The 24,427-nt window shown below is 53.6% G+C and overlaps 1 protein-coding gene and 1 long non-coding RNA gene across 2 annotated transcripts in view; one reads left to right on the top strand and one right to left on the bottom strand.

Annotated features, from left to right (window-relative positions):
* Nucleotides 1–18,682, top strand: part of RAPGEF1 (Rap guanine nucleotide exchange factor 1) — a 140,765-nt gene extending 122,083 nt beyond the window's left edge. The window contains 12 exon segments of the mRNA XM_036854496.1: nt 2,537–2,645; nt 4,214–4,289; nt 7,146–7,230; nt 9,159–9,251; nt 10,149–10,334; nt 11,135–11,219; nt 11,358–11,452; nt 12,888–12,966; nt 13,057–13,158; nt 14,369–14,466; nt 15,573–15,701; nt 16,093–18,682. Coding sequence (XP_036710391.1) covers nt 2,537–2,645; nt 4,214–4,289; nt 7,146–7,230; nt 9,159–9,251; nt 10,149–10,334; nt 11,135–11,219; nt 11,358–11,452; nt 12,888–12,966; nt 13,057–13,158; nt 14,369–14,466; nt 15,573–15,701; nt 16,093–16,243 — 1,288 coding nt within the window. The 3' untranslated portion in view covers nt 16,244–18,682.
* On the bottom strand, nt 8,148–9,215 carry LOC118896560. Its single transcript, XR_005020208.1, has 3 exons — nt 9,124–9,215; nt 8,830–8,936; nt 8,148–8,719 (listed from the first exon to the last, which is right to left on the bottom strand). It is a non-coding gene; the product is annotated as an uncharacterized LOC118896560 (long non-coding RNA).
* Nucleotides 18,683–24,427: the final 5,745 nt, after the last annotated feature.

The following is a 24,427-nucleotide window of genomic DNA, read 5'->3' as shown; positions in this document are numbered from 1 at the left end:
TGTTTTTTTAGACATAATGCTATTGCACACTTAACAGACTACAGTATAGTATAAATATGCCTTTTATATGCACTGGGAAACGAAAAAAATTCATGTGAATCACCTTATTGTGATATTTGCTTTATTGCAGTGGCTGGGAACCGAGTCCACAGTATCTCTGAGATATGTGTGTACACTCTTCCCTTTATTCTGATTCTCAAAATTATGCATGCTCAGGGTAGAGAACATGGAAAGTATAGAAACGTACAAGAAAATAAGAAAAATCACTGATAACTGCACCCCTCATAAGCCTTCCTGCTGGCACACAGGCTGCCACTGCTTCTTGAGCATCTCCACGCATACTCTTCACCTTACAAATTACCCACAACAGTGTTTTCTTTCTCAAATCCTAGGCCAACCTTCCTTCTGCCTCTTCCAAGTTCAAATGTAATAGAGGAGTGTAAAAGATTCCCCCCCACCAAACTTTTTATTGTGAGTTTCTAGAGATAGTGTGTAAATTGTATGTAGTGTGTATTTGAAAGTAAGTCACAGACATGACACTCAGCCCCTAAATATTTCAGCATGCCTCCTAAAAAATTTTAGATGCCTACCTGATTACAATATGATTATCGCACCTAAGAAGACTAATAAATTCTTCACATTATCTGATATGCAAATGATCTTCCATTTCCCTAGTTCTCCCTAATATGTCTTATAAGGCTTATTTTTTGGAACCAGGGTCAATCAGGAGTCATCTCTGCATTTAGTCATACGTCTCTTTAATCTTTGGTAACATTTTCCACATTAGCATGAGTGAAACCTGCCCAGGTTTGGAAATATGTAGTAGATTTCTCCAGTCCACACATAGAAAGGAAAATGTGCAGGACCTGTGAATCAGCCCTGCCACCTGCGACTTTATGTTGACTTCCCCTTCTTTGTGAAATGCTCCACAAATTCAAGCTTTTCCTCCCTCTTTAGGCTAAGGTTCGGCTACTTCTGGAGTCCTGGGTACAGAGCTAAGCAATACCCACTTGCTATTGTCAGGCCTAAACATAAATGGTTAAAGATGTGGTAAAAATAGCAAGAGACAGGAAAAAAAATAGAAAGCATTCTCTAGGGGCCTGTTGACAAGGGCTGCCTGCCCAGCCTACTCTGGCCGCCCCTCAGTACCGTCCACACGGAGTCTGATTCAGTGGCCCAGGCTCAGGTCTCCCCAAGTGTTATGGGGTGATGGGTTGTCTAGTCTATCACGCAGTAGCAGAGGCGTCTGTGCCAGACAACAGCAGCTCATGGGCTCTAGCTCCGCTGGACCCAGGGGTGCCATCTTTCAGCGTTCAGGCGGCCCCTGCACAAGAAGCAGAAGGGTGCGCACGCTGACTGGCTAGGGGCGGTCACTGGGATGTTGTCCTCTTTCCACGAAGGCCAGGCCACAGACCGGACGCTGACGTGCAGTGAGTCTTCGTCCCGGGACTGTGCGTGGTTTTGCTCTGGCCCATCCGTGTTGTCTTACTGAAGGCCCGGGGGTTCTGTTTGTTTGTTTTGTTTTGATTTGGGTTTTTTCGCCCGTACCGTGTGGCTTGTGGGAGCTTAGTTCGCCAACCAGGGATTGAACCCAGGCCCTCAGCAGTGAAAGCACAGAGTCTAATCACAGTCTAATTCCCTGGACTGCCAGGGAATTCCCAAAAGGTCCAGGTTTTAATGTCTCAGATGCTTAGGGTTAAAAATGAAGCCTGCGACCACAAGGCCAGTCAGTGACTCACAGGATCGATCATGAGAATGATGGGAATATGGGAGAAAATGCTGGGGGAAAGCGTGGTGCCCGCAGGCCCCACATCCATCTGCCTGCTGTCCCCCCCCCTCTGCAGGCTCCCCATGTGCTTCGTCTGTTGGAGGTTCTCTCCTCCTCCCCCTTCACCCAAACTCCTACTCAGCGCTTCATTCCCAGCTTGCCTGTCCCATCTTCACGCCTTCCCTGCCCTTGGCTCCAGCTGGACCCCTGCTCATGCTGCTGTCCAGCGGCGCCCGCGGACAAGGGCCTGCTTCGTGCTCCTCTTCAGTCCACTAGAGAGGCGGCCCTGGGGAAAGACCTGGGGGTGGCATTGAGATCATGCTGGCTCGTTCCCCCGTCCCGCTGGCCCTTTGCCATTCTCTCCTTGAGTACTGACAGTCCGTGCGGTCTGTGGGCCTTGACACAGGCGACTGAGACCATTACTTTTTCAAATTGCTCAGTGGAACCTTCTTGCTCTGCTTGCTTAATCCCTTCCACTTACTGCTGGAGTGTCTGGAGAGAGCAGGGACTGTCCCCAGGTCACACAGCTTAGCAGGAGCAGAGCTAGAAACCCAGTCTGCATCCCGGCCTCATGTCCACCCCCCGGGCCCCCTGTGGAGGGGTGGGAAGCGGGTCTGGGCTTCTCGCTGGAACCGCAGTCCGGGGAGGACTCGTTCAGGGGAGCGGCTGTGCCACACAGACCCCGCGCACGGGGCCACGCTCCCTTGGCCCCCGGGAGCCGTGGAGCTCAGGGTCTGTTGACACAGCGCAAACCGTTTCTCTCTCCAGGGCCCTGAAGTCACCAGAGGCTCCAGAGGCTCGGTCGGAGGAGGAGGTAGACGAGCTGTCCCTCATTGACCACAGCGAGATCATGGCGAGGCTGACGCTCAAGCAAGAGGTGGGCTCCTCACAGGCCTGCATGTGCGGGGTCTGGCCCAGAGGAGGGTGGGGGGCTTTGAGAAGGGAACCTGGCGGTGTCCCAGACAGACAGGCCCAAGCCGAGTGCTCACCCCCCCTGGTGGCCCTCCTGGGCAGCGGGCTCTGGCATCCCGTTCGTCCTGGCCCCATGCCTGGGCCACCGTGGGTGCTCTAAGACCCTGGGCACATGGGTGACTTCCAGGAGGAAGTGTGCTGTCCCCTTCTCTGACACTTCTGGAGAGTGATCTTGGGCAAGTGACATGTCCTCTCTAAGCCCCAAATGACAGGACTCTGGAGGGTGTTGTGAGAAGGAAATCCACGAGGGTGCTCAGCACGGAGCCCGTGTGTGATAAGCCCTCGCTAGTGCAAGATATTTTTATGTTGTTAATGACAGAATGACCCCAGTGTAGTAGTGTCAGCATGGGAAGCACAGCTAATTAAGAAATTTTCAGGCCTGGCCGCCGAGGCTGCCTCCGTCCCATGTCTTGTCAGGAGAGCCTCATGGGTAAACACGGTGCCCAAACCCGGCACAGTAAGAGGAGCTAACCTGAGAGGGCCTCCCGTCTCCCTGCTGCCGAGCGATTCTGGGGACACAGAGGAATGGCTCCCGGTGGTAGCCTTGACCCCTGCCGAGGAGGCGTCCGTGTTCTACACACACACGTGGCTAGGCTGCAGCAGAGAGGAAGCAGGAAGGTAGGGCTGGCTCCTCTGCAGAGAGAATGATGTTTCGTGACTCTGGCCAGAAATTTCTTCTGAAAGATCAGGTCCCGGGCGGAGCTGCCCTGTCTTAGCTGGAAATCCAAGACACTTCCAACGTAAAAACCGTGAAGCTTTGGAGAGGCAGGTGCATCTCCAAGAGCTAGAGACACGAGGAAGCTCGCGGGGCGTGGTCTCCTTCGGAATTACAGCGTATGGGGCTGGTGGCTGCAGGCCAGGTTTATGGGTTAAAGCCTCAGTTTGCTCATGTGAAAATAAGACTTTTCCCTTAACTGGCAGGCCACGGTCAGTGCAAGCAACATCGGATATAATTGAGCATCTTTGTGACACTTTTCACTCCTCTAAGAAGGGCTCCCTGGAAGAACGTGTGATGTGACAAATGATTCCCTCCACCTGAGGAAGCAGGTTTAGATTTAGGGCAGCTTGCTGCAGTTTTGGGAACATGCGCGTACCTGGAAGTGGTCTGCCGCCTCCACCATCATCCTGGGAAGGGCCGGTGCCGGTCCTGCCTGCCTCCCCGTCGGCTTCCTCCGTCCCCTCTTCCGCCCTGAGCCGTGGGCTGGTGACCAGGGAAAGACTGACTGGAGCCATGCCCCCCTGAGCCAGTGGTGTCCTCAGAGCGCTGTGCCATGCAGTGGGTGGGCTGGATGGGCGCACCTGGCCTCTGCAGCCCGGCCACGCTGCTCCCGGAGTGAGGGAGGGCAGGGCAGAGAGGACCTGGCGTCTCTGCAACACCGTGTCTTTGTCATCTCGTCCCTGCTTGTGGCTCCCTAAACGGACTTTCTTACAGCTGCATTCTGCTTCACGCCCTCCTTTGCTGTGGTTTTGCAGGGCGACGACGGACCAGACGTCCGGGGAGGATCTGGTGACATCCTACTGGTCCACGCTACTGAGACGGACAGGAAAGGTACGGCAGCGCCGGCCGCGGTGGCCTCTGTGCCAGAGCTCCCTGGAGGGGGCTGGTCCCTCCGAACCGAGACATTGCTCGGCTCCACTGCCCTGCCCTCTCCTCTCCTCCAGCCCTGAGCCGGTCAGAACAGCAGTCCTGGTGCTGCTGGGTCACCGTAGGGAGTGCCCACATGGGGGACAGGTGACCCGCATTCAGAGCCAGACCCTCCGCTTCCCAACCCCCTCAGAGTGTGTCCTCTGGTGGTGCAGGGTAGTGAGGACCCCAGGATCATCAAGGGGGCGAGTTTCAGGTGCAGAGTCCGGCACCTGGTAGGTGCTCCACAGACGGTACCTTGAGTAGCGACACGTCCAACGATAGTGCTAAGATTACGTTGATGTGCGGGTAGCTTTTTACGCTTTTCCTTATATTTTGCCCATTATATTATTCCAGACCGCTGGATTGGGTTTCCTTTATTCCCCTCTGGGAGCTTCCTGGGGCAGAGGTTCGGTCAGGAGCATTCAGTCTTCCAGCAGCGTTCCCTGCACAGGACAGGGTTCCCCACTCTCAGCGCAGAGACACCCCTTCACGTCCTGATCCTTCGAGAGGACTGGAAAAGCAGGGCCTGTTTTCTGTTGGGTGGACTCTGCTGGCAGAGGAGCTGTCTTTCCAAGTTGTGTTCTGGAAGGAGGAGGAAAAGGAGGGGCTGTAAGGCCGGTGCCCGTGACCTTGGTCAGGCGGGAGGGGCCTGCAGTGCACACACCCCACAGCTGGGCCCGGCCTCTCCCCGCACACACACTTCCTTTTTACGTTTTTTAAATTATTAAAAAGATGATGGAACAGCAATGTTAAAGTAAGGTGTGTAGGAATTAAAACACCCCAGTCATGAAACCCTAACCCACCAATTTCATTTCTGTAAACAACCTGGTCCCTATGTTTTTACAGCAGATTTCCCAAAGTATGTTACACAGATGATTCTGGGAATTTTTAAATTATGAAAGTAGTACAAAAATAATTGTTTGCATTGCTGAAAATTTGAAAAATAGAAGAAATGGCTCCCACAAACTCACCACAGCCACGCTTTTGCCCTCCGGGTTTCTTCTGACCCGGGAAGAGTGCGGTCCTGGAGACTCTGAGTTTGAATCCTGGCCGTGCGTTCTCAGGCTGGGCCACTGCTGGGCACGTCCCTTCTCGGCCTCAGCTGACTCAGCTTTGTGAAGAGGTTCAAAGTGCCCAGTGGGTGTGAAGACTGAGTGAGTTGGCGCATAGGAATTACTCAGGGAGTATCTGTTTACATCCCCCAGGAACAGCCCCTGCTCTGCCTTCAGTAAACCCTCCGTGCCGGACAGGTCAGAGCTCCATCCTCAGCCTGGCATGAGAAACAGCTCTCATTTTTGTCCAGGAGTGAAAGGCTGAAGTGGGAGCTGGCCCCAGTTCTCAGCCCTGAGCAGTAAACTGCTGATCTGCCAGGTGCAGCCGGCTGCGGCCAAGGCCAGAGGGAGCCCTGTAGGCAGGGCAACCCGAGGACCTTCCAGTCGGTGCCGACCGTGCCTGGGAGAGGAGGCTCTGCTGCCCGCTGGGGCTTCCGCTCGGTTTTATCAATGGAAAGATTTTGAGGCTCCAATCATTTGTCCCTGGGATGGGCGGTTGAGGTAGAGGCCCTGGGCCACACAGCAAGCTCCTTGGGCAGGTGGCTTCCTGCAGACCCAGAGACCACACCAGTGGCTGGGAGACCCCGTGGCTCAGGGGGTGCAGCCTTGGACCCCTTCTTCCAGTGGGCCTTGCCCTCCCCTGGACCCATCTCTGCTTCCTTGCCCCTCTTTGAACAGAAGCCCAAATTTGACAGTGAGCTAGGTGGGCTTGGGGTCCAGGAAGGAGCCTGAGCCCAGCACCGCTGGCCCCCTGCTGCAACTCCTGTCCGTGAGCTTCCCTCACGGCACCGCTCCGCCAGCCGGGTCACCCGAGCACGCCCCAGATGCAGGCTCCGGTGTTTCTTTTCCTCTCGTTGTCCAGGGGGTGAGCAGCAGGGGCGGGGACAGGGGCCAGGGCTCTGCAGGGCTGGGCTGCCCAGCCGGAGAAGCGGGGTCCTTGACGTTCCTCCACCCGATGAGTTGTGGGAGGAATGAGAGAAGACGGGGGAAAGTGGTCTGTGTCCAGAAAAGAACATTTAAATAATGTGTGTGCATGTGCTCAGCTTCACGGTGAGGACCACAGACTTTGGAGCCGAATCAGGACTCGAACCTCAGCTCCAGCACAGACTAACTCTGAAGTTCACAAGCCTGACCAGGTCATTTGTCTCCAGCAGGGACCTGCGTTTAAAACATGCCCTCTCTTTTTTCCTTAGTGTCGGAGACTGCATGGTGGGGAGGGTGTGTCATAGCCATAAATAAACGGGTCTGTTGTGAATGTGGAAAGGTTAGGAATCCCTGGCTAGAACCAGCCCCTCCAAAGGGGAGGAGAGGCGTTGGGTGGGAGCTGCCAGCCCTAATCCCACGTGACTTCCAGGCTGGGCTCCTCCCAGTGGGCCCTGCCCTCCCCTGACACCAGAGCCTGCACTCCTGAGTGTCCAGCAGCATGCCAGGCTGAGCCCCTTCGGCCTTTTCTTAGGTCTCTCACTACGTGGAAATTCCCAAGATTTTTGTTCCTGGGCCCTGCCACCTAAAGTGTTACCTGTGATTTAGCTTCAGAGTCCTGCTGATGAGTTTGAATTGTATTCTCTGTGCCCATGATGATTAAGACTCTGTGAATCGTCGTCTTCCGGCAAACAAGAAGCTCTCAGTGTGTAATCAGAGGTGGCATGTACTTGCAGCAGGTGTACTGCCTGTCTGTGCCCTGCGCCAGTGGCAGGCCTCACTAATCAACTGCTCTTCCCTCCAGATCTGGTGTTGTACTGTGAGGCCTTCTTGACCACCTACAGGACCTTCATCACCCCTGAGGAGCTCATCAAGAAGCTGCAGTACAGATATCCTTGCCTGTGCCTCAGCCCTGGCGCCACACCTCTCACTGCACAGAGCCTCCTGGAGCCGGGAGAGGGGGCTTCGTGCCCACACAGCCCTCGCGCAGGGAGCTGCGGGCAGGAGTGATGGAGGTGCTCAGCCCAGCTCTGCCGTGGCCCAGCTTTGGGACCTCAGGCAAGGCTTCTCTGAGCCTCGTCCCTCGTCTGTAAAAGGGCTGAGTGACGTTATAGGAAGTGCCTGGAACACAGGGTGCTGCCGAATGGCAGTTGTGATCACTGGGTGATGCTGGGAAAGAATGAGAAAGAACTGGCCCACGCTGAGAGGTGGGGGGGGGGGGTGTGGGCCCCTGCGGAGACCCAGGGCACTGGCATCTGCAGCTTTGCGGAGCTGAGCCCCAGGGCATTAGGGTGATGGGTACGAAGTGCGCAGGGTTTGAGGGAATCAGGACTCCAGAGAACAACCTCAGGGGCAGGCACGGCCACTCCCCCAGATGGCAGACCCAGCAGTGGACGGAAACTCCACGTCCACAGCACAGTCGCCTCCGGCCCCTCGACCACATCTACCCCACGGGCTCACCCTTTCAGATACGACTCCCCACAGCAGTGGCCAGGGAAGATCCCGAGGCCTGGAGGGACACACTTCCATCGCCTCTTTCTCGGGTCCAAACCTGCCCATCCTGCCAAGGCTAAGGAGCTGCTGTTCCAACCCAGGGTCCCTGCTCTCAGCGTCCTCCTGCGTCACAGCCCGTGACTGCCATCTGCTGGACAGCCGCTGTCCCTTGGGGCAGAAGTCCTGAGTCCTCCCAGCTCTCCCACCGCCTCCCGTGTGCCCGAGCCTCCTCTGCCTCCTGCCCTCCTCTATCCCCTGGCCCCCGCCTCGGGGCCCCGGTCCCTCAGAACTGGACGGCCCCCATGTGCAGAGACTTCATTCTCTCCCGCCTCACACCTTCAGTGGCTCAGCGGCCTGGGTCAGCGAATGATAGTAACTCACACTTGCTGAGAACGTCCTGGTGTCGGTTATGATGCTGAGCGATTGCATGGGTAATCTCGCTCCGCTATACCATTTTATACACACATCACTACCATTTGTTATGTGGCACCATGATACTATTTCCTACTGTGTAATTAAGGAAACTGAAGTTCAGAGAGGTTAAGTGACCCGTCTGGCAGCTTGGAGGGAGAGTGCCCCCCAGGCCTCTCTGACTCGGCACCTCAGCATCTGCCCTGCTTGGCGCTTCAGGCATGGTAACGGGCGTGTTGCAGCGTTGAGATCCTGGGCGCAGCTGGCCAGTGGGTCCTGTGTGCTGCCGGCCCTCGGCGCCGTCCCTGGTGCATGGCTCCTTCCAGAGAGCAGGCGGTATGGAGCCATAGAAGTGTCTGGAGGCTTGGTGAACACGAGGGCAGCGAGAAGTCGTGACCCTCAAGGTGGAACCCGCGGCCTCAGGGAGGAAGTAGCCAGGTGCTTGAAGGGCAGATGTGCAGGCAGCCTCTGAAGCTGTGGAAGGGTGATGGGAACTTGTGACGAGAGCGGAGGGAGACCCCTGTAGGGGGCTGTGCGCCTTCCCCAAGGACCCGGGGATTTTAGGGCAAGTGCTTTCTGACCACCTTTCTCTGCCTGAGCTCAGCGATGCAGCCTTCAGCGTTTCAGCGGTCACAGGAACCTTGGGTTGATCCCAACAGAGAGGCAAGCCTGGGAGTGCAGGGAGACGGTTCTGCAGGCAGGAGAGGGTGGTGGTCGAGAACAGTCCTCGGGGTCAGAGAGGTCTGGGCTGAACCTCACTTTGCAGCTCCGCCACCCCGCACAGGTCCTCTGCCCTCCCCATGCCCTTGTTCCCAGGGTTCGCTCAGGGAAGGGGGGCTGGAGGAGGGCGGCCCTCCCACTCACTTCTCCGTCCCTACCTGTGAGGACGGTTGTTTCTTTAACCTGCGCCCACGTACGAGAAGTTCTCTCCTTTTGCTGACACATTCAAGAAGCGCGTCAGCAAGAACACGTTCTTCGTGCTGGTACGGGTGGTGGACGAGCTCTGGTGAGTCCTTCCGCCCGGGGGATGGTGGCCGGGGGTACCCAGCAGGCCGTGGGCATCTCGGGGTCCCCGCCGGGGCACAGGCTTCCCCGCAGAGATCTGGGCCTCCTGTCACATTTCACCTGCATCTCCTGGGCTCTGTGTCCACAGAGCCCTGCCCAAGGCCCTGGACAGGGCTCATTCCTCCCTGCTTTAACATGACCCCTGGGGAGAATGGCTTGTCCCCTCAGACCCGCCCTGGCCCGGCCCAGCCCTGATTTCCTTGTGGGGGCCATCCCTCTGGCATGTGGCTTAGACCTTGGCTGCCCTCCTCATCTTTCCACGGTCCCCTGACTGAGTGGCATTTGCCATTTCCAGTCATTTAACAAACGCAATGCACAAGGTCCCTTTCCTAGGTCTAGAGAGCCCTTGGTAAGGAAGCCACCCAGGCCCCGCCCTCAAAGTGTTTACCTTCTGCTGGGGGGTGGCCTTAGTGATTACGGGGTGGGGCTGTGAAATACTGCGTGTTCATAGAATACTGTGCAGGGGCGTCCTAGGGCTGTCTGGTCTGTGGAGCCCAGACCTCGTCATGATTCATCACCCCCGTGGGATCAGGAGCTCCCCTGGGGCAGGATTTGTCTCCATAGCCCAGGCCGCAGCATGGTCCCTGGTGCTTATCCAGTGCCAGCGACCATCTGCTGAGAGAATGGCAGTTATTTGTTACCAGTGGGACCACTCCTGGCACTCTGTAGGATGCAGACAGCCATCCCAAGACCTTCTCTGGCTCTCTTCCCACGAGAGGTTTCCCAGCTCTGCTGGTGGGTGTCTCAGGTGTCTTGAGGGGGTTCTGGACCCGGTGGCAGCAGCCCTCTTCTTATGCTTGCGTCCCTGCCCCTCACCGCATGGCGCTTGGCCCTTCAGCCTAGTGGAGTTGACGGAGGAGATCTTGAAGCTGCTGATGGAGCTGGTCTTCCGCCTGGTGTGCAGCGGGGAGCTCAGTCTGGCCCGTGTGCTCCGGAAGAACATCCTGGACAAGGCGGAGCAGAGGAGGCTGCTCAGGTGTGCCGACTCCGACCAGCCCCTGGCGGCCAGGGGCGTGGCAGCCAGGTGCGCCGCCCGCCATCGTCCCGGGCTCCTCCGGGCCCTGCCTCTGCCGAGGGCCGTACCGGCAGCCGTCGCTCCATTCCGTTTCCTTCAGTGCCCCCCTCCCCGCCCCCAGCCTCACCGCCTCACCTCCCGGTCCTGCCCGGGCCCTGTGACGAGGTGCCTCAGGGACAGCCCAGGGGTTCCCCCGGGGCTGGGCCTCTTCTCCAGGGTTACGTTGTATGACTGATCACTGCTTTAGTAGGAAGTGGGGCAGCAGGGCGTGTAGGGGCTTACCAGGACACGGGACAGGAATGCCTTTCAGGCTGTGGTCAGCGCTTCATTCTCTTCCCGGCGCTAACGTGGCAACTTAATTCTAGCTGCCCCCTGTGCCACCCTGACTGTTCCTGAGAACCTGTGTAGAGGTTCCGCCTGTGTAGAGGTTCCACTGGCCCTCTCCCGAGGCCGTGGAGGTTTGTTGATTTATCACCTCTTTGTTGGTGTCTCAGCTCCAATCACATGGCACCGTCTTTGTTCCCACTGGGCCCTGAAGTGGGGTCGGGCTGTGCGTTCTCAGGCAGCTGGGCTCGCGAGTGGAGCCACCGAGCCTGCCGGGCAGAGGCAGGGAGGAAGGCAGGCCCCGTGGTCCCAGGGAGACGAGTGCAGGCTGGTCCTGACCCGCCCCCGCCCCCGCCCCGCTGCGTGGCCTCCGTGCTGCTGTGAAGCAAGTTGTGTTCCCTCAGCTCTGAGGCCTGAAGTGCGGCCCCCACCCAGCCCCCGCCGTCCCGTCCACTGACCACTCATCTCGTGCCTCTGTCTTCCAGGCCTGGGACCTTGCATGACTTTCACAGCCATGAGATAGCCGAGCAGCTGACACTGCTAGATGCCGAGCTCTTTTATAAGATAGAGGTATGGGCACGCGTGGGGCTGGGGGAGGGCTGTGCCCGGCCCCGGTGAGTGCTGCTGCTTGTCGCCGAGTGAGAGAAGCCACCGCGTCACAGCAGAGCCAGAGGGCCCAGGCTCTATCCGGTCTACCTGCTTTTTCAGATTCCTGAGGTTTTGCTTTGGGCAAAAGAGCAGAATGAGGAGAAGAGCCCCAACTTGACCCAGTTCACGGAGCACTTCAACAACATGTCCTACTGGTAAGAAGGGGCCTCAGTGCAAAGCACTTCTGGATGGGGGCCTGTGTGTCCTTCGCAGAGAGCGCCCACGGCAAGGAGAAAGAGGTGCCCTTTCATTCCTCCCAGCTCCGTCTGGGGCCCTGTGGGCATTCGTTGTGAACCAGAGACAGGACAAGGGCAGGGACAGGACAGGGCGTCCTTGCACGTTGGAAGGGGCCACCTGGGGGGCGGGTTGAGGAGGACTCAGCCGGGATTTATTAGTAATGTCTGCCATCGCTGGCGGCAGGGGAGCAGGTGTTAAACTTGCCATCCTGCACTGGCCGTTGCCAGCCTCCCCACTGCCAGGTGGCCTCAGGACTGAGCCTCACGCTGACTCTGCCTGAAAGAGAAGTAGAGCAAAGTAGTGGCTATACTAACACTTTTATTTAGCCTTCAATTCTTAAAGCAAAGTGAAGCCCAAAAGTGCATTTATGTTGTAACATACAGCAGAACTGTTGACTCTGAAAGATGCGACTCAAGGGTGTCCACGGCCTCTCGGCCTCTGTAGAGGATGGTTGGGTGTGGCGGCCAAGCAGTCTCATACTGACCCCGGACACACACACAATCCATCCCCACCACCAGGGAAACGTCTGTTTTGTAAGTGCTCTAAGGACTGCTCTTTGGAGGAGAATTGGGTCCTCTCCCCCTTGCACTGCTTCTCTCTGCACCACAGGAAGCGCTTCACTCGTCAGCAACACGTGCTCAGCGTAGCAGCCCGGCAGAGGACGAGGTGGTTTCCAGGGCACACAAGCCGTGCAGCCCTGAGCACAGCCTCCAGCCCCGCCCCTTGCTGGGCCCGGGGGCTCCAGACACCCACCTGGGGCCTGCCTGGGAGGAGATGCGGGTGGAGCCCCTTCAGAGCCCCGGTGCTCAAGGTGGACTCGGTGCCGGTGCCCTTTAATGGGTCAGAAGAGGGGCACGTCCTCTGGGTGACGGGCGGTGGCCCCTGTGAAAGCACAGGGGGTCGAGGCCACCGTGAGGTCCTCGTGCAAGGCTGGCCTTTGGCTTTGGTTGCTGCTAAGTTTCTGAGAGGTGCCCTTCCCTCGTGGCCAGCAAGGTGGCTTCTTAGCCCACACGCCCACTCGTCTCTGAGCTAATCCTGAGGCCACTCACTGAGCGTTTCCAGCCGCCGTGGTGCTCAGGGTCAGTGCTCGCCGGGAGCGCGTCCATCCGCACAGTCAGAGGTCCCAGCCACTGGATCTCTCTGTGGCCTCTTACCTACCCCTGGGATGCCATGAGCTCCTTCAGAGCAGAGACAGGGGTACACCTGGTGCCTCGTGAGCCCGGGGTACTCCGTAGGCACGGGCTCCTGGCCAGCTGGTGCAGGTGCCCCCGTCCCATTGCCACCAGGACCAGCCAGAGGCCTGAAGAGAGACGGGTCAGCTCAGCTGTCTCTTTCTCCCCTTGGTCCGTGCAGGGTCCGGTCAATCATCATGTTACAGGAAAAGGCCCAAGACAGGGAACGGCTGCTCTTGAAGTTCATCAAGATCATGAAGGTAACTGTGGGCACCCTCCCCAGAGCCTGCCACAGGAGCCCCTGCCTGCCCACCCGCCCGCCCATCCCTGCCCCCACCCTCTCTCTGCAGCACTTACGGAAGCTGAACAACTTCAACTCCTACCTGGCCATCCTCTCGGCGCTGGACTCGGCCCCCATCCGCAGGCTGGAGTGGCAGAAGCAGACCTCAGAGGTGGGCGGCTGGGAGGGCAGCCGGGAGGGCAGTTGTGGGACGCGAGGCCCGGCTGTGGTGGGACGTGCTCTGCCCCGCCCTGCCCTAGTTTCCTGTCTCTAATCTCCAGTCACTGGGCCCTGCGGGGCTTGGTGTTAGCGAGTGCCGGGGTTGTCACGCCACGTCACATCCTGCTGCCTGTACCGCAGAACCGTGCCTGGGTCCCAGCTTCACCTTCTGCTTCCTGCCCTCGACTCAGGCTTCTAGAGGGGCTCCTTTGGGTGCGGGCCGCACTAGGCATTGGGATGTACTCTGAACAGGCTAGACCCGTTATTAGGTGGAGCTCTTCAGGGCAGGTACTACAGGGAAAAGGATGGGGATGGGGTGCTGAGCAAGCATGTGAACGAGGAGTCTGGGCCAGCCTGGGGGTCAGGGAGGCCCCCTAAGGAGGTGTCGATCACACCATGACCCGAATAGGAGCTTCCTGGGAAGGGAGGGGAGTTCCCATCAGAGGGGACAGAGGCCAGCATGGCCACATCACTAGGGAGAATGGCTCTGCATCACAGGGGTCTTGGGGGACCTGGCAAGGAATTGGACCTTTATCTTTGTGTGGGTGCTCTTCCTGGAAGAGAGACAAAGCCCACAGGGCTGAGTGTCGCCTGGGCTACCTGGGGGTCGTCTCATGGGGCAACATAAAGGGACAGTTATGAGACAGTGGTGTATGGAGAAATGGGACATTCACACCAGCTGCTCCAGGAACACATAACAGGCCCTGAGGAGGCAGGGAAGGCTTCCTGGAGGAGGTGACACATCAAGGCGAGAGGCACATAACAGGCAAAGGGGCAAGACAGGCAAAAACCCCACCCACGCTGCATGCAGGAGCAGCGAGCTCACCCGCCATCCCTGGTGGACTCCGCCTTGAGGGCGGTGAGGTGCGAAGGCAGGCTGGGGGCCGGGAGTGACATGGTCCAGTGTGTGCTTTTGAGGTTCAGGCGGGCTGCAGCGCTGAGCACAGCCAAGCAGGAGCCCAGCTTGAGGTCCAGCACACGGGGCGCTGGCTGCTCAGAGACGCGGTTCTTTGTCGTCACCGCAGCCCCATGGGCCACTTACCCACGGAAGGCCTGGCCTGGCTGGGGCAGGGCGGGGTCTGGCTCTGGGTTGGTGGGGGGGGGGGGGGCTCGGTGCCCCAGCGTTGGCGCCGTGCTCAGGGACTGCGCCTCCCTCCTGCCAGGGCCTGGCGGAGTACTGCACGCTGATCGACAGCTCGTCCTCCTTCCGCGCCTACCGGGCCGCCCTCTCGGAGGTGGAGCCGCCGTGCATCCCATACCTGTGAGTACAGCCTCCCAGCTGGGTTTGCCCCTCGCGTGCTCCGGGGAAGGTACAGTGGGCCCCCGTGGAGAAGCCCTCCCTTAAAGGGTTCCAACCCAGACGTTTGTGCTTCTATTTGAACTTTGAAAATAAAACATGCGCCTTGTTAAACAATTTCAGTGAAAGCGGGGTCCAGTGAAAATGGTTCAGTACCCCCCCCCCAGTCCTGCTCCTCCTCCTTTCTTCCCCCATCGGCCAGTGGGCTTGTTGAGGCGCACGTGTGGACAGCCGTGCAGCACCTCTCCTCCCCCGCCAGCGGCAGCGTGCTATAGTCCCGCTGTCCTCAAGCTTAGCTGCACGTCACAACCACCGGAGGGCCCTCCGGCCACCCCAGGAACCCTGAGAGTACTTGGCGTGAGGCAGCTCAGGGAGCGTTTCCCCAAGTGTGGGCCACGGACTAAATGTGTATCTCGCCAAAAAGAATCCCATGTCACGTAAGTTTGGGAAATAACAGAAAAAACTGAAGCTAAACAGTTTTGTGCGGGACTCACCGGACCCCTTAATATGCTAGTGGACGGTGGGAATCTCCGAGAGAGACAGGAGACAGCACTGTCCCGGGCTGAGTGTGCGGCGGCACGCCCCTGGCCTCCACGCTCCGAAGTGTAGGTCTTGCAGCCGACGGCCCTGCCATGCTTCCTAGCCTTCCTACCCCGGCCGAGCACAACACCATTCCCCAGCCGGGCTGCTTGGGTGGGCGTGGCTGTGCCCCTCAGGCTGGGCTCTCCCTGTGCAAGAACCGCCCCCACTCGCCATGGGGCTTCGCGCCCTGTTTGAAGACAGCGTGTGACCCCCACCCCGCCACTCAAGTTCAGGGTGGTGTCATTCTTTCCTGTTCATCTGTTACTTGTACCGGAGCTCTGCTGGGCTGGGACGGCTGTTGAAGAGGCTCCGTAGCAAGTGGGCCTGAGCCCGCTTTCCAGAGACCAGAACCTGAGTCAGGAATTCGCACCTCCCCTCCCCGCAGACGTGCTTGTGGGTTTGGCAGCTGCTCGGGCTCCGGCTCGCCCATCAACCGACTACCCGCCAGGTCACCCTCCAGAGTCTAACCTGCTTCTCCGTCCTTCCAGGGGGCTCATCCTGCAGGACCTCACCTTCGTTCACCTGGGAAACCCAGACTATATTGACGGGAAGGTGAATTTTTCCAAACGGTGGCAGCAGTTCAACATCCTGGACAGCATGCGGTGCTTCCAGCAGGCGTGAGTGCTGCCGCCCTGAGGGACCGGGCGGGCGGGCGGGGTGCACTGAGCAGAGACCCACGGGGATCCAACAGCTTCCAGCGTGGCACAGGGCCTGCACCCAGAGCTGGCCGCCAGCTTGTCCTCCGCGAGCCCTGGCCCTCCTGACTGCAGCGCAGTGGGGTCTCCCTGGGACCTCGTGCAGAGGGGAGCCTGGCTGCAGGGTGCTGCTCCGGGAGCCCTCGCACAGAGCAGAGCACAGCTCTGGGGTGCAGCTCACGCTCTGAGCGCCAGCGTCACACGTGGGCGCCCCTGCCCCGTGAGTCTGCTGGGGTGGCACACGTGGCACCTCCAAGGGGTCTTGGGGCTGTTTGGCCCACACTGGCTCTCACTGGCCACCTTCCTCTACCAGGCATTATGACATCCGGAGAAACGACGACATCATAAACTTCTTCAACGACTTCAGTGACCACCTGGCCGAGGAGGCGCTATGGGAACTCTCTCTGAAAATCAAACCCAGGAACATAACACGGAGGAAAACAGACCGGGAAGAGAAGACCTAGGAGCAGGTGCCGCAAGCGAGGAGAACTCGAGAGGCTCAGAGGGCCGCTCCGAGGCCGGAAGGGACTTTGGACCTGTTACGTGGCGGTGGCACGTGTCCTGGCCTCAGAGCCACCGGGCCCATCCGGGCCGCTGCTGTGCCGGGCAGGCGTCCGGAGCCGCAGCAGCTTCCTGCCCCTCCTCCGCAGGAGCAGACCCCCCGGCCCGGGGGAGCCAGCGGGCGGTCTCACTGCTGATTTGTGAACTGGGGGTTGGGTTTGGTTTTGGTTTCTGCTTTCGCTCTGTCTTCCGCTCTCCCTCTCTCCCCTCCCCCCAAGCCCGGGAGCAGCGCAGGGACTTCAGCAGCAGCCCAGGAATGGTGGGAATCTTCTGAATCTCCTGAAATGACAGATGAGTAGAGGCCCAAGGACCCTCGGGGCGGGGGCTGCTCTCCCCGTGACCTTCAGTTGGGTGGGCAGAAAGTAGAGGAGACCCGGGGAAGACTCCTTTCACTTTCCATGTCCTACTTTTTAAGTGGAGAATGGTGTGAGCTTCTCACCTGGCCTAGAAGGGTACAGCAGGTGGCCTTTCAGGAGCCCTGGGGCTGGTGCTCCCGTCGCGGTACTGGCCCGCCCTTGCTGGGTCACGAGCAGCAGCCGTGGCTGTCATGTTTTCGCCCCTTCACTTCCTCTGCCCCGTCCCACCGGCCCTCCCCATCCTCTGGCACCGTGGGAGCTGGGAAGCAGCAGCTGGAAAGGAAGGACTTGACCATCCAAGAAACACACTTTATCTGAGCTGGGGCCAGTAGCTCTTGGTGAGTTAATCCAGAGAGAGGGGAGAGGGGAGGGGCATTTCTGTCGGGGGGAGGGCCGGCAGCCCCCTCCTCTGTCGCTTGCCGTGTGCCTTAAACTCCATCTCCTATCCGTCCCGCCCTGCGGGCTCCCCTCCTCCCTTGCGCTGAGCCTGGTGGGCCCAAAGGGGCTCCTCTTTGCTCATCAGACCTTCTGCCAGCCTGACCAGCTCTCAAGTGGGAAGGACAGGGTGTCCCTGCGAGGCCAGGGGCCTGGCGCAGAGGCGCCCCCTGGGGTTGGCGGCCACGGCTCACCTGCCACACGGCAGCGAGGCGCAGCGTCTTCAGGAGCAGGTGCTCTTTCCATCCTCCTCCTTCAGAACCACTCCCGCTGCTGAGGTTGACAATCTGAGGTGAGGTCTGCAGGGGCTCTCCACACCCACTGGCCTCCGTGCCAGCCAGACGTGGGCCTGCGGGCAGGCTGCCATCAGAATCCGGACGGCTGCCCCCAGGCCGCCCGCCTCCTGTTTTGTTCGTTTTACATAATTGAGAGCTCACTTCTCCTGGGTTTGGGACTGGGGCAGGTGAACACCAGGCTCAACTCGGGCTTAGCCCAGTTTAAACAAACAGAACAAAAGAAAAGTAGAAGCACATCTGTTTTAACTGTTTAAAGAAACAGCCACGTCACTTTGAGTCCTTCATGGGTCTTTGAACAGCTTTTATCAAGAAGCTGTTTGTCCTGTGCACAGAGGGGAGGAAATCTGTGAAATGTCAGTTACGACCCCTCAGGCAGCGATCCTGCGGCAGCGGGCGGAACGCGTCACTTTATTATTTAAAAAGAGTGTGTGTATAGAGTCGCTGGTTATGAACAATATTGTGTGTGGGGTTGGGTTTTAGTTTGTTCCCGCTTTTTTAAGTCCTCTCATTTCAGTCTTTCCCTCCTTCCCACCTTCCTCCTGGCCTGGCCCTGCTCTGCTGCTGCCGCTGTGTGCAGCCGCCGTGTGCTCAGGGCCCACGGGCTGTGTGGACTGCGGTTCCCTGGGGCCTCCCTCCATAGGCGGGCAACTGCCGACGCCGCGCTTCGGGCTCAGCGTCCCAGCCGCGAGCTGGACGGGGCTCGGGGGCTTCACCGTCCCTCAATTCAGAACAGACCCTGCACCCACACCTCCCTCCTGCTGGGAGACCTGGCTCTGAGCGAGGCACTGGGCAGGCAGTGCAGGTGGACAAGGGGCCGGCGTGGCCAGGTGACCCTGCATGAGGACAGCAGGTGCAATGTGTGTTTTAACTTATTGGCTGACAGCCTTCCCCACCTTGACCTCATTGAGACTTCTGGCTCTGGGGTTGCCAGCCTGGCTGTGGTTTGTCTGTCTCAGGGGCCAGATCAGGTGTACGAATCAGTCTTTACGACAAAGACACCCTCGGGAGGATTCGTTCCCTGCAGAGGCAGTTCTCACCTGCAGGTGTGGGTGGATCAGGGCAAGGGCAGGCACGCGCCAGGGCTGAATTAAACCCCGATTCTGAGCAGCGCCTCCCCCCCACGGCCCCGCGCCTCCCCAGTGTTACATTGTAGTATGTCCCCGACTAACCTGGCTGATGGTGGTATCTTCCTGCAGACATTTCAAACCTGTAACTTTTATATGAAAGGAGAATAAACACAGATGAAAGCTGTGGCCACCTGTGTACCACATGCCACGTGTGTCAAAGTGACAACTGAGCTGTCTCCTTTCTGTGACCTCCTCGTGGGCTGGGCGCCTGGCAGGTGCAGGGGGTGTTGGGGGGGGGGGGTCTTTTGTCCCCATCTCTGTGGTCCCTTCTCTGTTCCCCAGTTTCTCCATCTGGAAGTGGGGGTAATGACAGCTCTACCTTATACAGTCTGTGAAGGCTCAGCAAGTTATACCTGGAACAGTATCTGGTGAGCTGTCACCACTATTGTTACTTAGCATATATTGAGTACCAAGCACTTTGCAGGCAGCTTTACCTCACTGAATCCTCTTAATTTAAAGATCATACAAGTGAAATACTACAACTATAATAAGTACTACAAAGAAGAGGTACTTAACATTAAAGAAATTAAGTTGGATTTGAAATCCACTCACAAACATCAGGTCCAGATGGGCTTAACAGGTAATTTATGCTAAACAAACAGGTAGCTTCAGTCTTAAGCGAATGCCCCTGAGAACAGAAGAAGGGAACACTTCTCACTTGCTTTATGAGTGGAATACAACCTTGACACCAAATCCAGACAAGGACAAGAAAGAAAATTATAGGCAAAATTAATTACTGATGCGAAAATTACAATCTTAGCAACCCCAAACCAGTGATGATAACGTAAAAATCAAGACTCCCCATTGGGCACATCCTCAAATGCAAAGATGGAGTGATGATAGTACTTGATTCCTTTTCTTAGACCCTTATTTGGGCATTCCCATCTGGTACACCTTTCCTTCCTGGGGAACTGAGAACAGGTGTGCCACCTCCATGTGCACTTTCTCCACCATGGCATACTTAGATTCCAGGTGTTGAGATGGCAGAGCCCTAACTGGAGGGAACCCAGTCAGGGACTACTCCCACTGTTCCACACTGAGCTTTACACGAATGAAAAATGAATTTGGGCTTACTAATAAGCTGCTGAGATTTCAGGGCTTGTAAGTTTTCACAACGTGGCCTAGCCTCTCCTGAATAAACTACATTAACAGATTAAAGGAAGAACACCATATAATCACCTCAGTAGTCAGAAAGACCACTGTTAAAAAAATTAAAACACCCATTCATAATTTTAATTTAAAAAATAAGTCTCAGGTAAGTAGAAATCAAAAACTTCCTTAATCTAATAAATGTTACTTTCTAAAATCCTATGCAAACGTTATATTTAATGGTGAAATATTTAAAGAAGTTCCTTTAAAATAGAACAAGGTAAGGATCCCACTGTCACTTTGTCTTTCATTGTTGTACTGGAGATACTAGCCAATGCAACAAGAAAAGAAAATTAAGAGATTAATAAGAAAATCACAGTAGTTGACAACGAACTACTAGAAAACATAATTCTTAAAATATCCAGTTTATACTAACATCACAATTCTTAAGGTACTAGGAATAAACCCAATAAGAGATGTATAAGACCTTATAGGAAAAAGGGTAACCTAGCAAGAGAATATAACATTTGTAAATATTTACGCACCCAAATAGGAGTAACCTAAATATACGAAGCAAATAGTAACAGACTTAAAGGGAGAATAAACAGCAATACAGTAATAGTAGGGAACTTTAGTACCCCACTTACATCAATGGATAGATCATCCAGACAGAAAATCAATAAGCAAACATTGGCCTTAAACACATTAGACCAGATGGACTTAAAGATACATACAGAGCATTCCATCCAAAAGCAACAGAATACATTCTTCTAAGAGCACATGGAACATGCTCCAGCATAAGTAACATGTTAGGCCACAGGTCGTTGTAAATGTACAAAGATTGAAATCGTATCAAGCATCTTTGCCAGTCACAATGGTATGAAACTAGAAATTACAAGAAAATGGGAAGATCCAAAAATAGATGGAGATTAAACAATATACTACTGAGCAACTAATAGGTCAAAGAATAAAAAATACATTAAGACAAATGAAAATGGAAATACAACATATCAAAACTTACGGGATGCAGCAAGAGCAGTTCTAAAAGGGAAATTCATAATAATAAACACCTAAATCAAGAAATAAAAAGCTCAAATAAACACTCTAACTTTAAATTTCAAGGAACTAGAACAAATGAAACCCAAAGTTAGTAGAAGGAAGGAAATAAAAGATAGAGTGGAAATAAAATACAGACTAAAAAGACAATAGAAAAGATCAAGGAAAGAGCTGGTTCTTTGAAAAGATAAACAAAATGGACAAACCTTTAGCTAAGCTCACCAAGAAAAAAAGAGAGCACTCAAAATCAGAAATGAAAGAGGAGCTATTACAACTGATACCACAGAACTACAGAGGCTCCTAAGAGACTTCTGTGAACAATTATATGTCAACAAATTTGACAACCTAGAAGACACAGATAAAAACCTAGAAGACACAGATAAATACCTAGACACATACAACCTGCCAACACTGAATCATGAAAAAAATCTGAACAGACCGATTACTAGTAAGGAGATTGAATCAGTAATCAAAAACCTCTCAACAAACAAAAGTCTGGGACCAGATGGCCTCACTGGTGAATTCTACCAAACATTCAAAGAAGAAGTAATATCAGTTCTTCTCAAACTCTTCCAAAAACTAGAAGAGGGGGGAACACTTCCAAACTCATTTTTTTTTTTTTAAAACAAGGCCAGCATTATCCTTTCACCAAAAACACATGAGAATGCCACAAGAAAAGAAAACTACAGGCCAGTATCCCTGAGGAACATAGATGCAAAAATCCTCAACAAAAAATATTAGCAAACAAAATTCAACAATACACTAAAAGGATCATACAGCATTAGCAAGTTGGATCTACTCCAGAGATGCAAGGATGGGTCAACATCTGCAAATCAATGTGATACACCACATTAACAAAATGAAGGATAAATACCAAAAGACCATCTCAATAGATATTGTAAAAGCATTTGATAAAATTCAACAACATTTATGATAAAAATCTCACAACAAAATGGGTATAGAGGGAACATACCTCAACATAATAAAAGTCATATATGACAAGCCCACAGCTAACATCATAGTGGTGAAAAGCTGAAAGTTTTTCCTTAAAGATCAGAACAAGACAGACACTGGAATGAATGAATGAATGAATGAATTCCCTGGCAGTCCAGTGGTTAGGACTCAGTGCTTTCACTGCTGTGGCAGGGGTTTAATGCTTGGTCAGGGAACTAAGATCCCGCAAGCCGCACAGCACAGCCAAAGAAAAACAGATCAGGACAAGACAAGGATGCCCACTGTCACAACTTTTACTCAACATAAGTATTAGAAATCCTAGACAGAGCAGTTAGGCAAGAAAAAGAAACAAAAGGCATTCAAATTGAAAAGGAAGATATAAAACTATTTGTAGATGACATATTATATATAGACAACACTTGACTCCATCAATAACTGTTAGAACTAATAAACAAATTCAGTAAAGTTGCAGAATGCAAAATCAATGTACAAAAATGTTATGTATCTATACACTGATAGTGAATTATAAGAAATTAAGGGACTTCCCTGGTGGAGCAGTGGTTAAGAATCCGCCTGCCAATGCAGGGGACATGGGTTCGATCCCTGGTCCCGGAAGATCCCACATGCTGTGGAGCAACTAAGCCTGTGCAACACAACTACTCTAGAGCCCCCGAGCCACAACTACTGAGCCCGTGTGCCACAACCACTGAAGCCCACGTGCCTAGAGCCCGTGCTCTGCAACAAGAGAAGCCACTGCAATGAGAAGCCCACGCACTGCAACAAAGAGTAGCCCCCGCTCGCCACAGCTAGAGAAAGCCCACGCGCAGCAACAAAGACCCAACGCAGCCAAAAATTTATGAATTTTAAAAAAAAGAAAACCATCTCATTTATAATATGCAATTTACAATTGCATCAAAAAGAAGAGAATGCCTAGGAATAAATTTAACCAAGGAGGTGAATGACCTGTACACTAAAAATTTTAAGACATTAGTGAGAGAACTTGAAGAAGACAAATAAATGGAAAGATATTCTGTGCTCATGGATTGGAAAAACTGTTAAAATGTCCATACTGCCCAAAGCAATCTACAGATTCAATGCAATTCCTATCAAAATTCCAATGGCATTTTACACAGAAATAGGAGAAACAATCCTAAGATTTGTGTGGAACCACAAAAGACCTTGAATAGCCAAAGCAATCTTGAGAGAGAAGAACAAAGCTGGAGCCATCATGCTCCCTGGTATCAAACTATATTACAAAGCTACAGTAATCAAAACAGTATGGTATTGGCATAAAAACAGACACATAGATCAACGGAACAGAAGAGAGACCCCAGAAGTAGATCAACACATATATCATCAATTTATGGCAAAGGAGCCAAGAATACACAATGAGGAAAGGACAGTCTCTTCAATAAATGGTGTTGGGAAAACCACTATCTTACACCATACCCAAAAAATTAACTCAAAATGGATTAAAGACTTGAATGTAAGACCTGAAACCATAAAACTCCCAAAAGAAAACACAGGCAGAAAGCTCTTTGACATCAGTCTTGACAATGATTTTTTAGATTTGAAGCCAAAAGCAAAGGCCACAAAAGCAAAACAATACAAGTTGGGACTCCAACAAAGTAAAGTTTCTGCACACAAAAGAAACCATCAACAAAATGAATTGACAACCTATCAAATGGGAGAAAATATCTGCAAATCATATACCTAATAAGGGGTTGATATCCAAAATACATGAAAAAACTCATACAACTCAATAGCAAAAGAAAAATACTTTTCGAAAATGGGCAGGAGATCTGAACATTTTTCTAATGAAGACATACAGATGGCCAACAGATACATGAAAAGATGCTTAACATCACTCATCATCAGGGAAATGCAAATCAAAACCACAATGAGATATCACCCCACACCTGTTAGAATGGCTATCATCAAAATGAAAAATAACAAGTATTGATGAGGAGGTGGAAAAAAGGGAATCCTTGTGCACTGTTGGTGGGAATGTAAATTGGTGCAGCTACTATGGAAAACAGTATGGAGATTCCTGAAAAAATTAAAAATAGAACTACTGTATGAACCATTGATTCTACTTCTAGGTATTTATCTGAAGGAAACAAAAACACAAACTTAAAAAGCTATATGTAAGTGGTGCTGGGAAAACTGGACGCTACGTGTAAAAGAATGAAATTAGAACACTCCCTAACACCATACACAAAAATAAACTCAGAATGGATTAAAGACCTAAATGTAAGCCCAGACACTATAAAAGTCTTATAGGAAAACATAGGCAGAACACTCTTTGACAAAAATCACAGCAACATCTTTTTTGACCCATCTCCTAGAGTAATGAAAATTTAAACAAATGGGACCTAGTTAAACTTAAAAGCTTTTGCACAGCAAAGGAAACCATAAACAAGACGAAAAGACAACCCTCAGAATGGGAGAAAATATTTGCAAACAAAGCAACTGACAAAGGGTTAATCTCCAAAATATACAAGCAGCTCATACAGCTCAATATCAACAAAACAACCAACCAAATCAAAAAATGGGCAGAAGACCTAAATAGACATTTCCCCAAAGAAGACATACAGATTGCCAACAAACATATGAAAAGATGCTCAACATCACTAATTATTAGAGAAATGCAAATCAAAACTACGATGAGGTATCACCTTGCACAAGTCAGAATGGCCATCATCAAAAAATCTACCAACAGTAAATACCAGAGAAAAGGGAACCCTCATACACTGCTGGTGGGAATGTAAATT

The sequence above is a fragment of the Balaenoptera musculus genome, chromosome 6, assembly GCF_009873245.2.
Source record: "Balaenoptera musculus isolate JJ_BM4_2016_0621 chromosome 6, mBalMus1.pri.v3, whole genome shotgun sequence".
NCBI classification, from domain to species: domain Eukaryota; kingdom Metazoa; phylum Chordata; class Mammalia; order Artiodactyla; family Balaenopteridae; genus Balaenoptera; species Balaenoptera musculus.
This window is presented reverse-complemented; position numbering and strand designations above follow the sequence as displayed.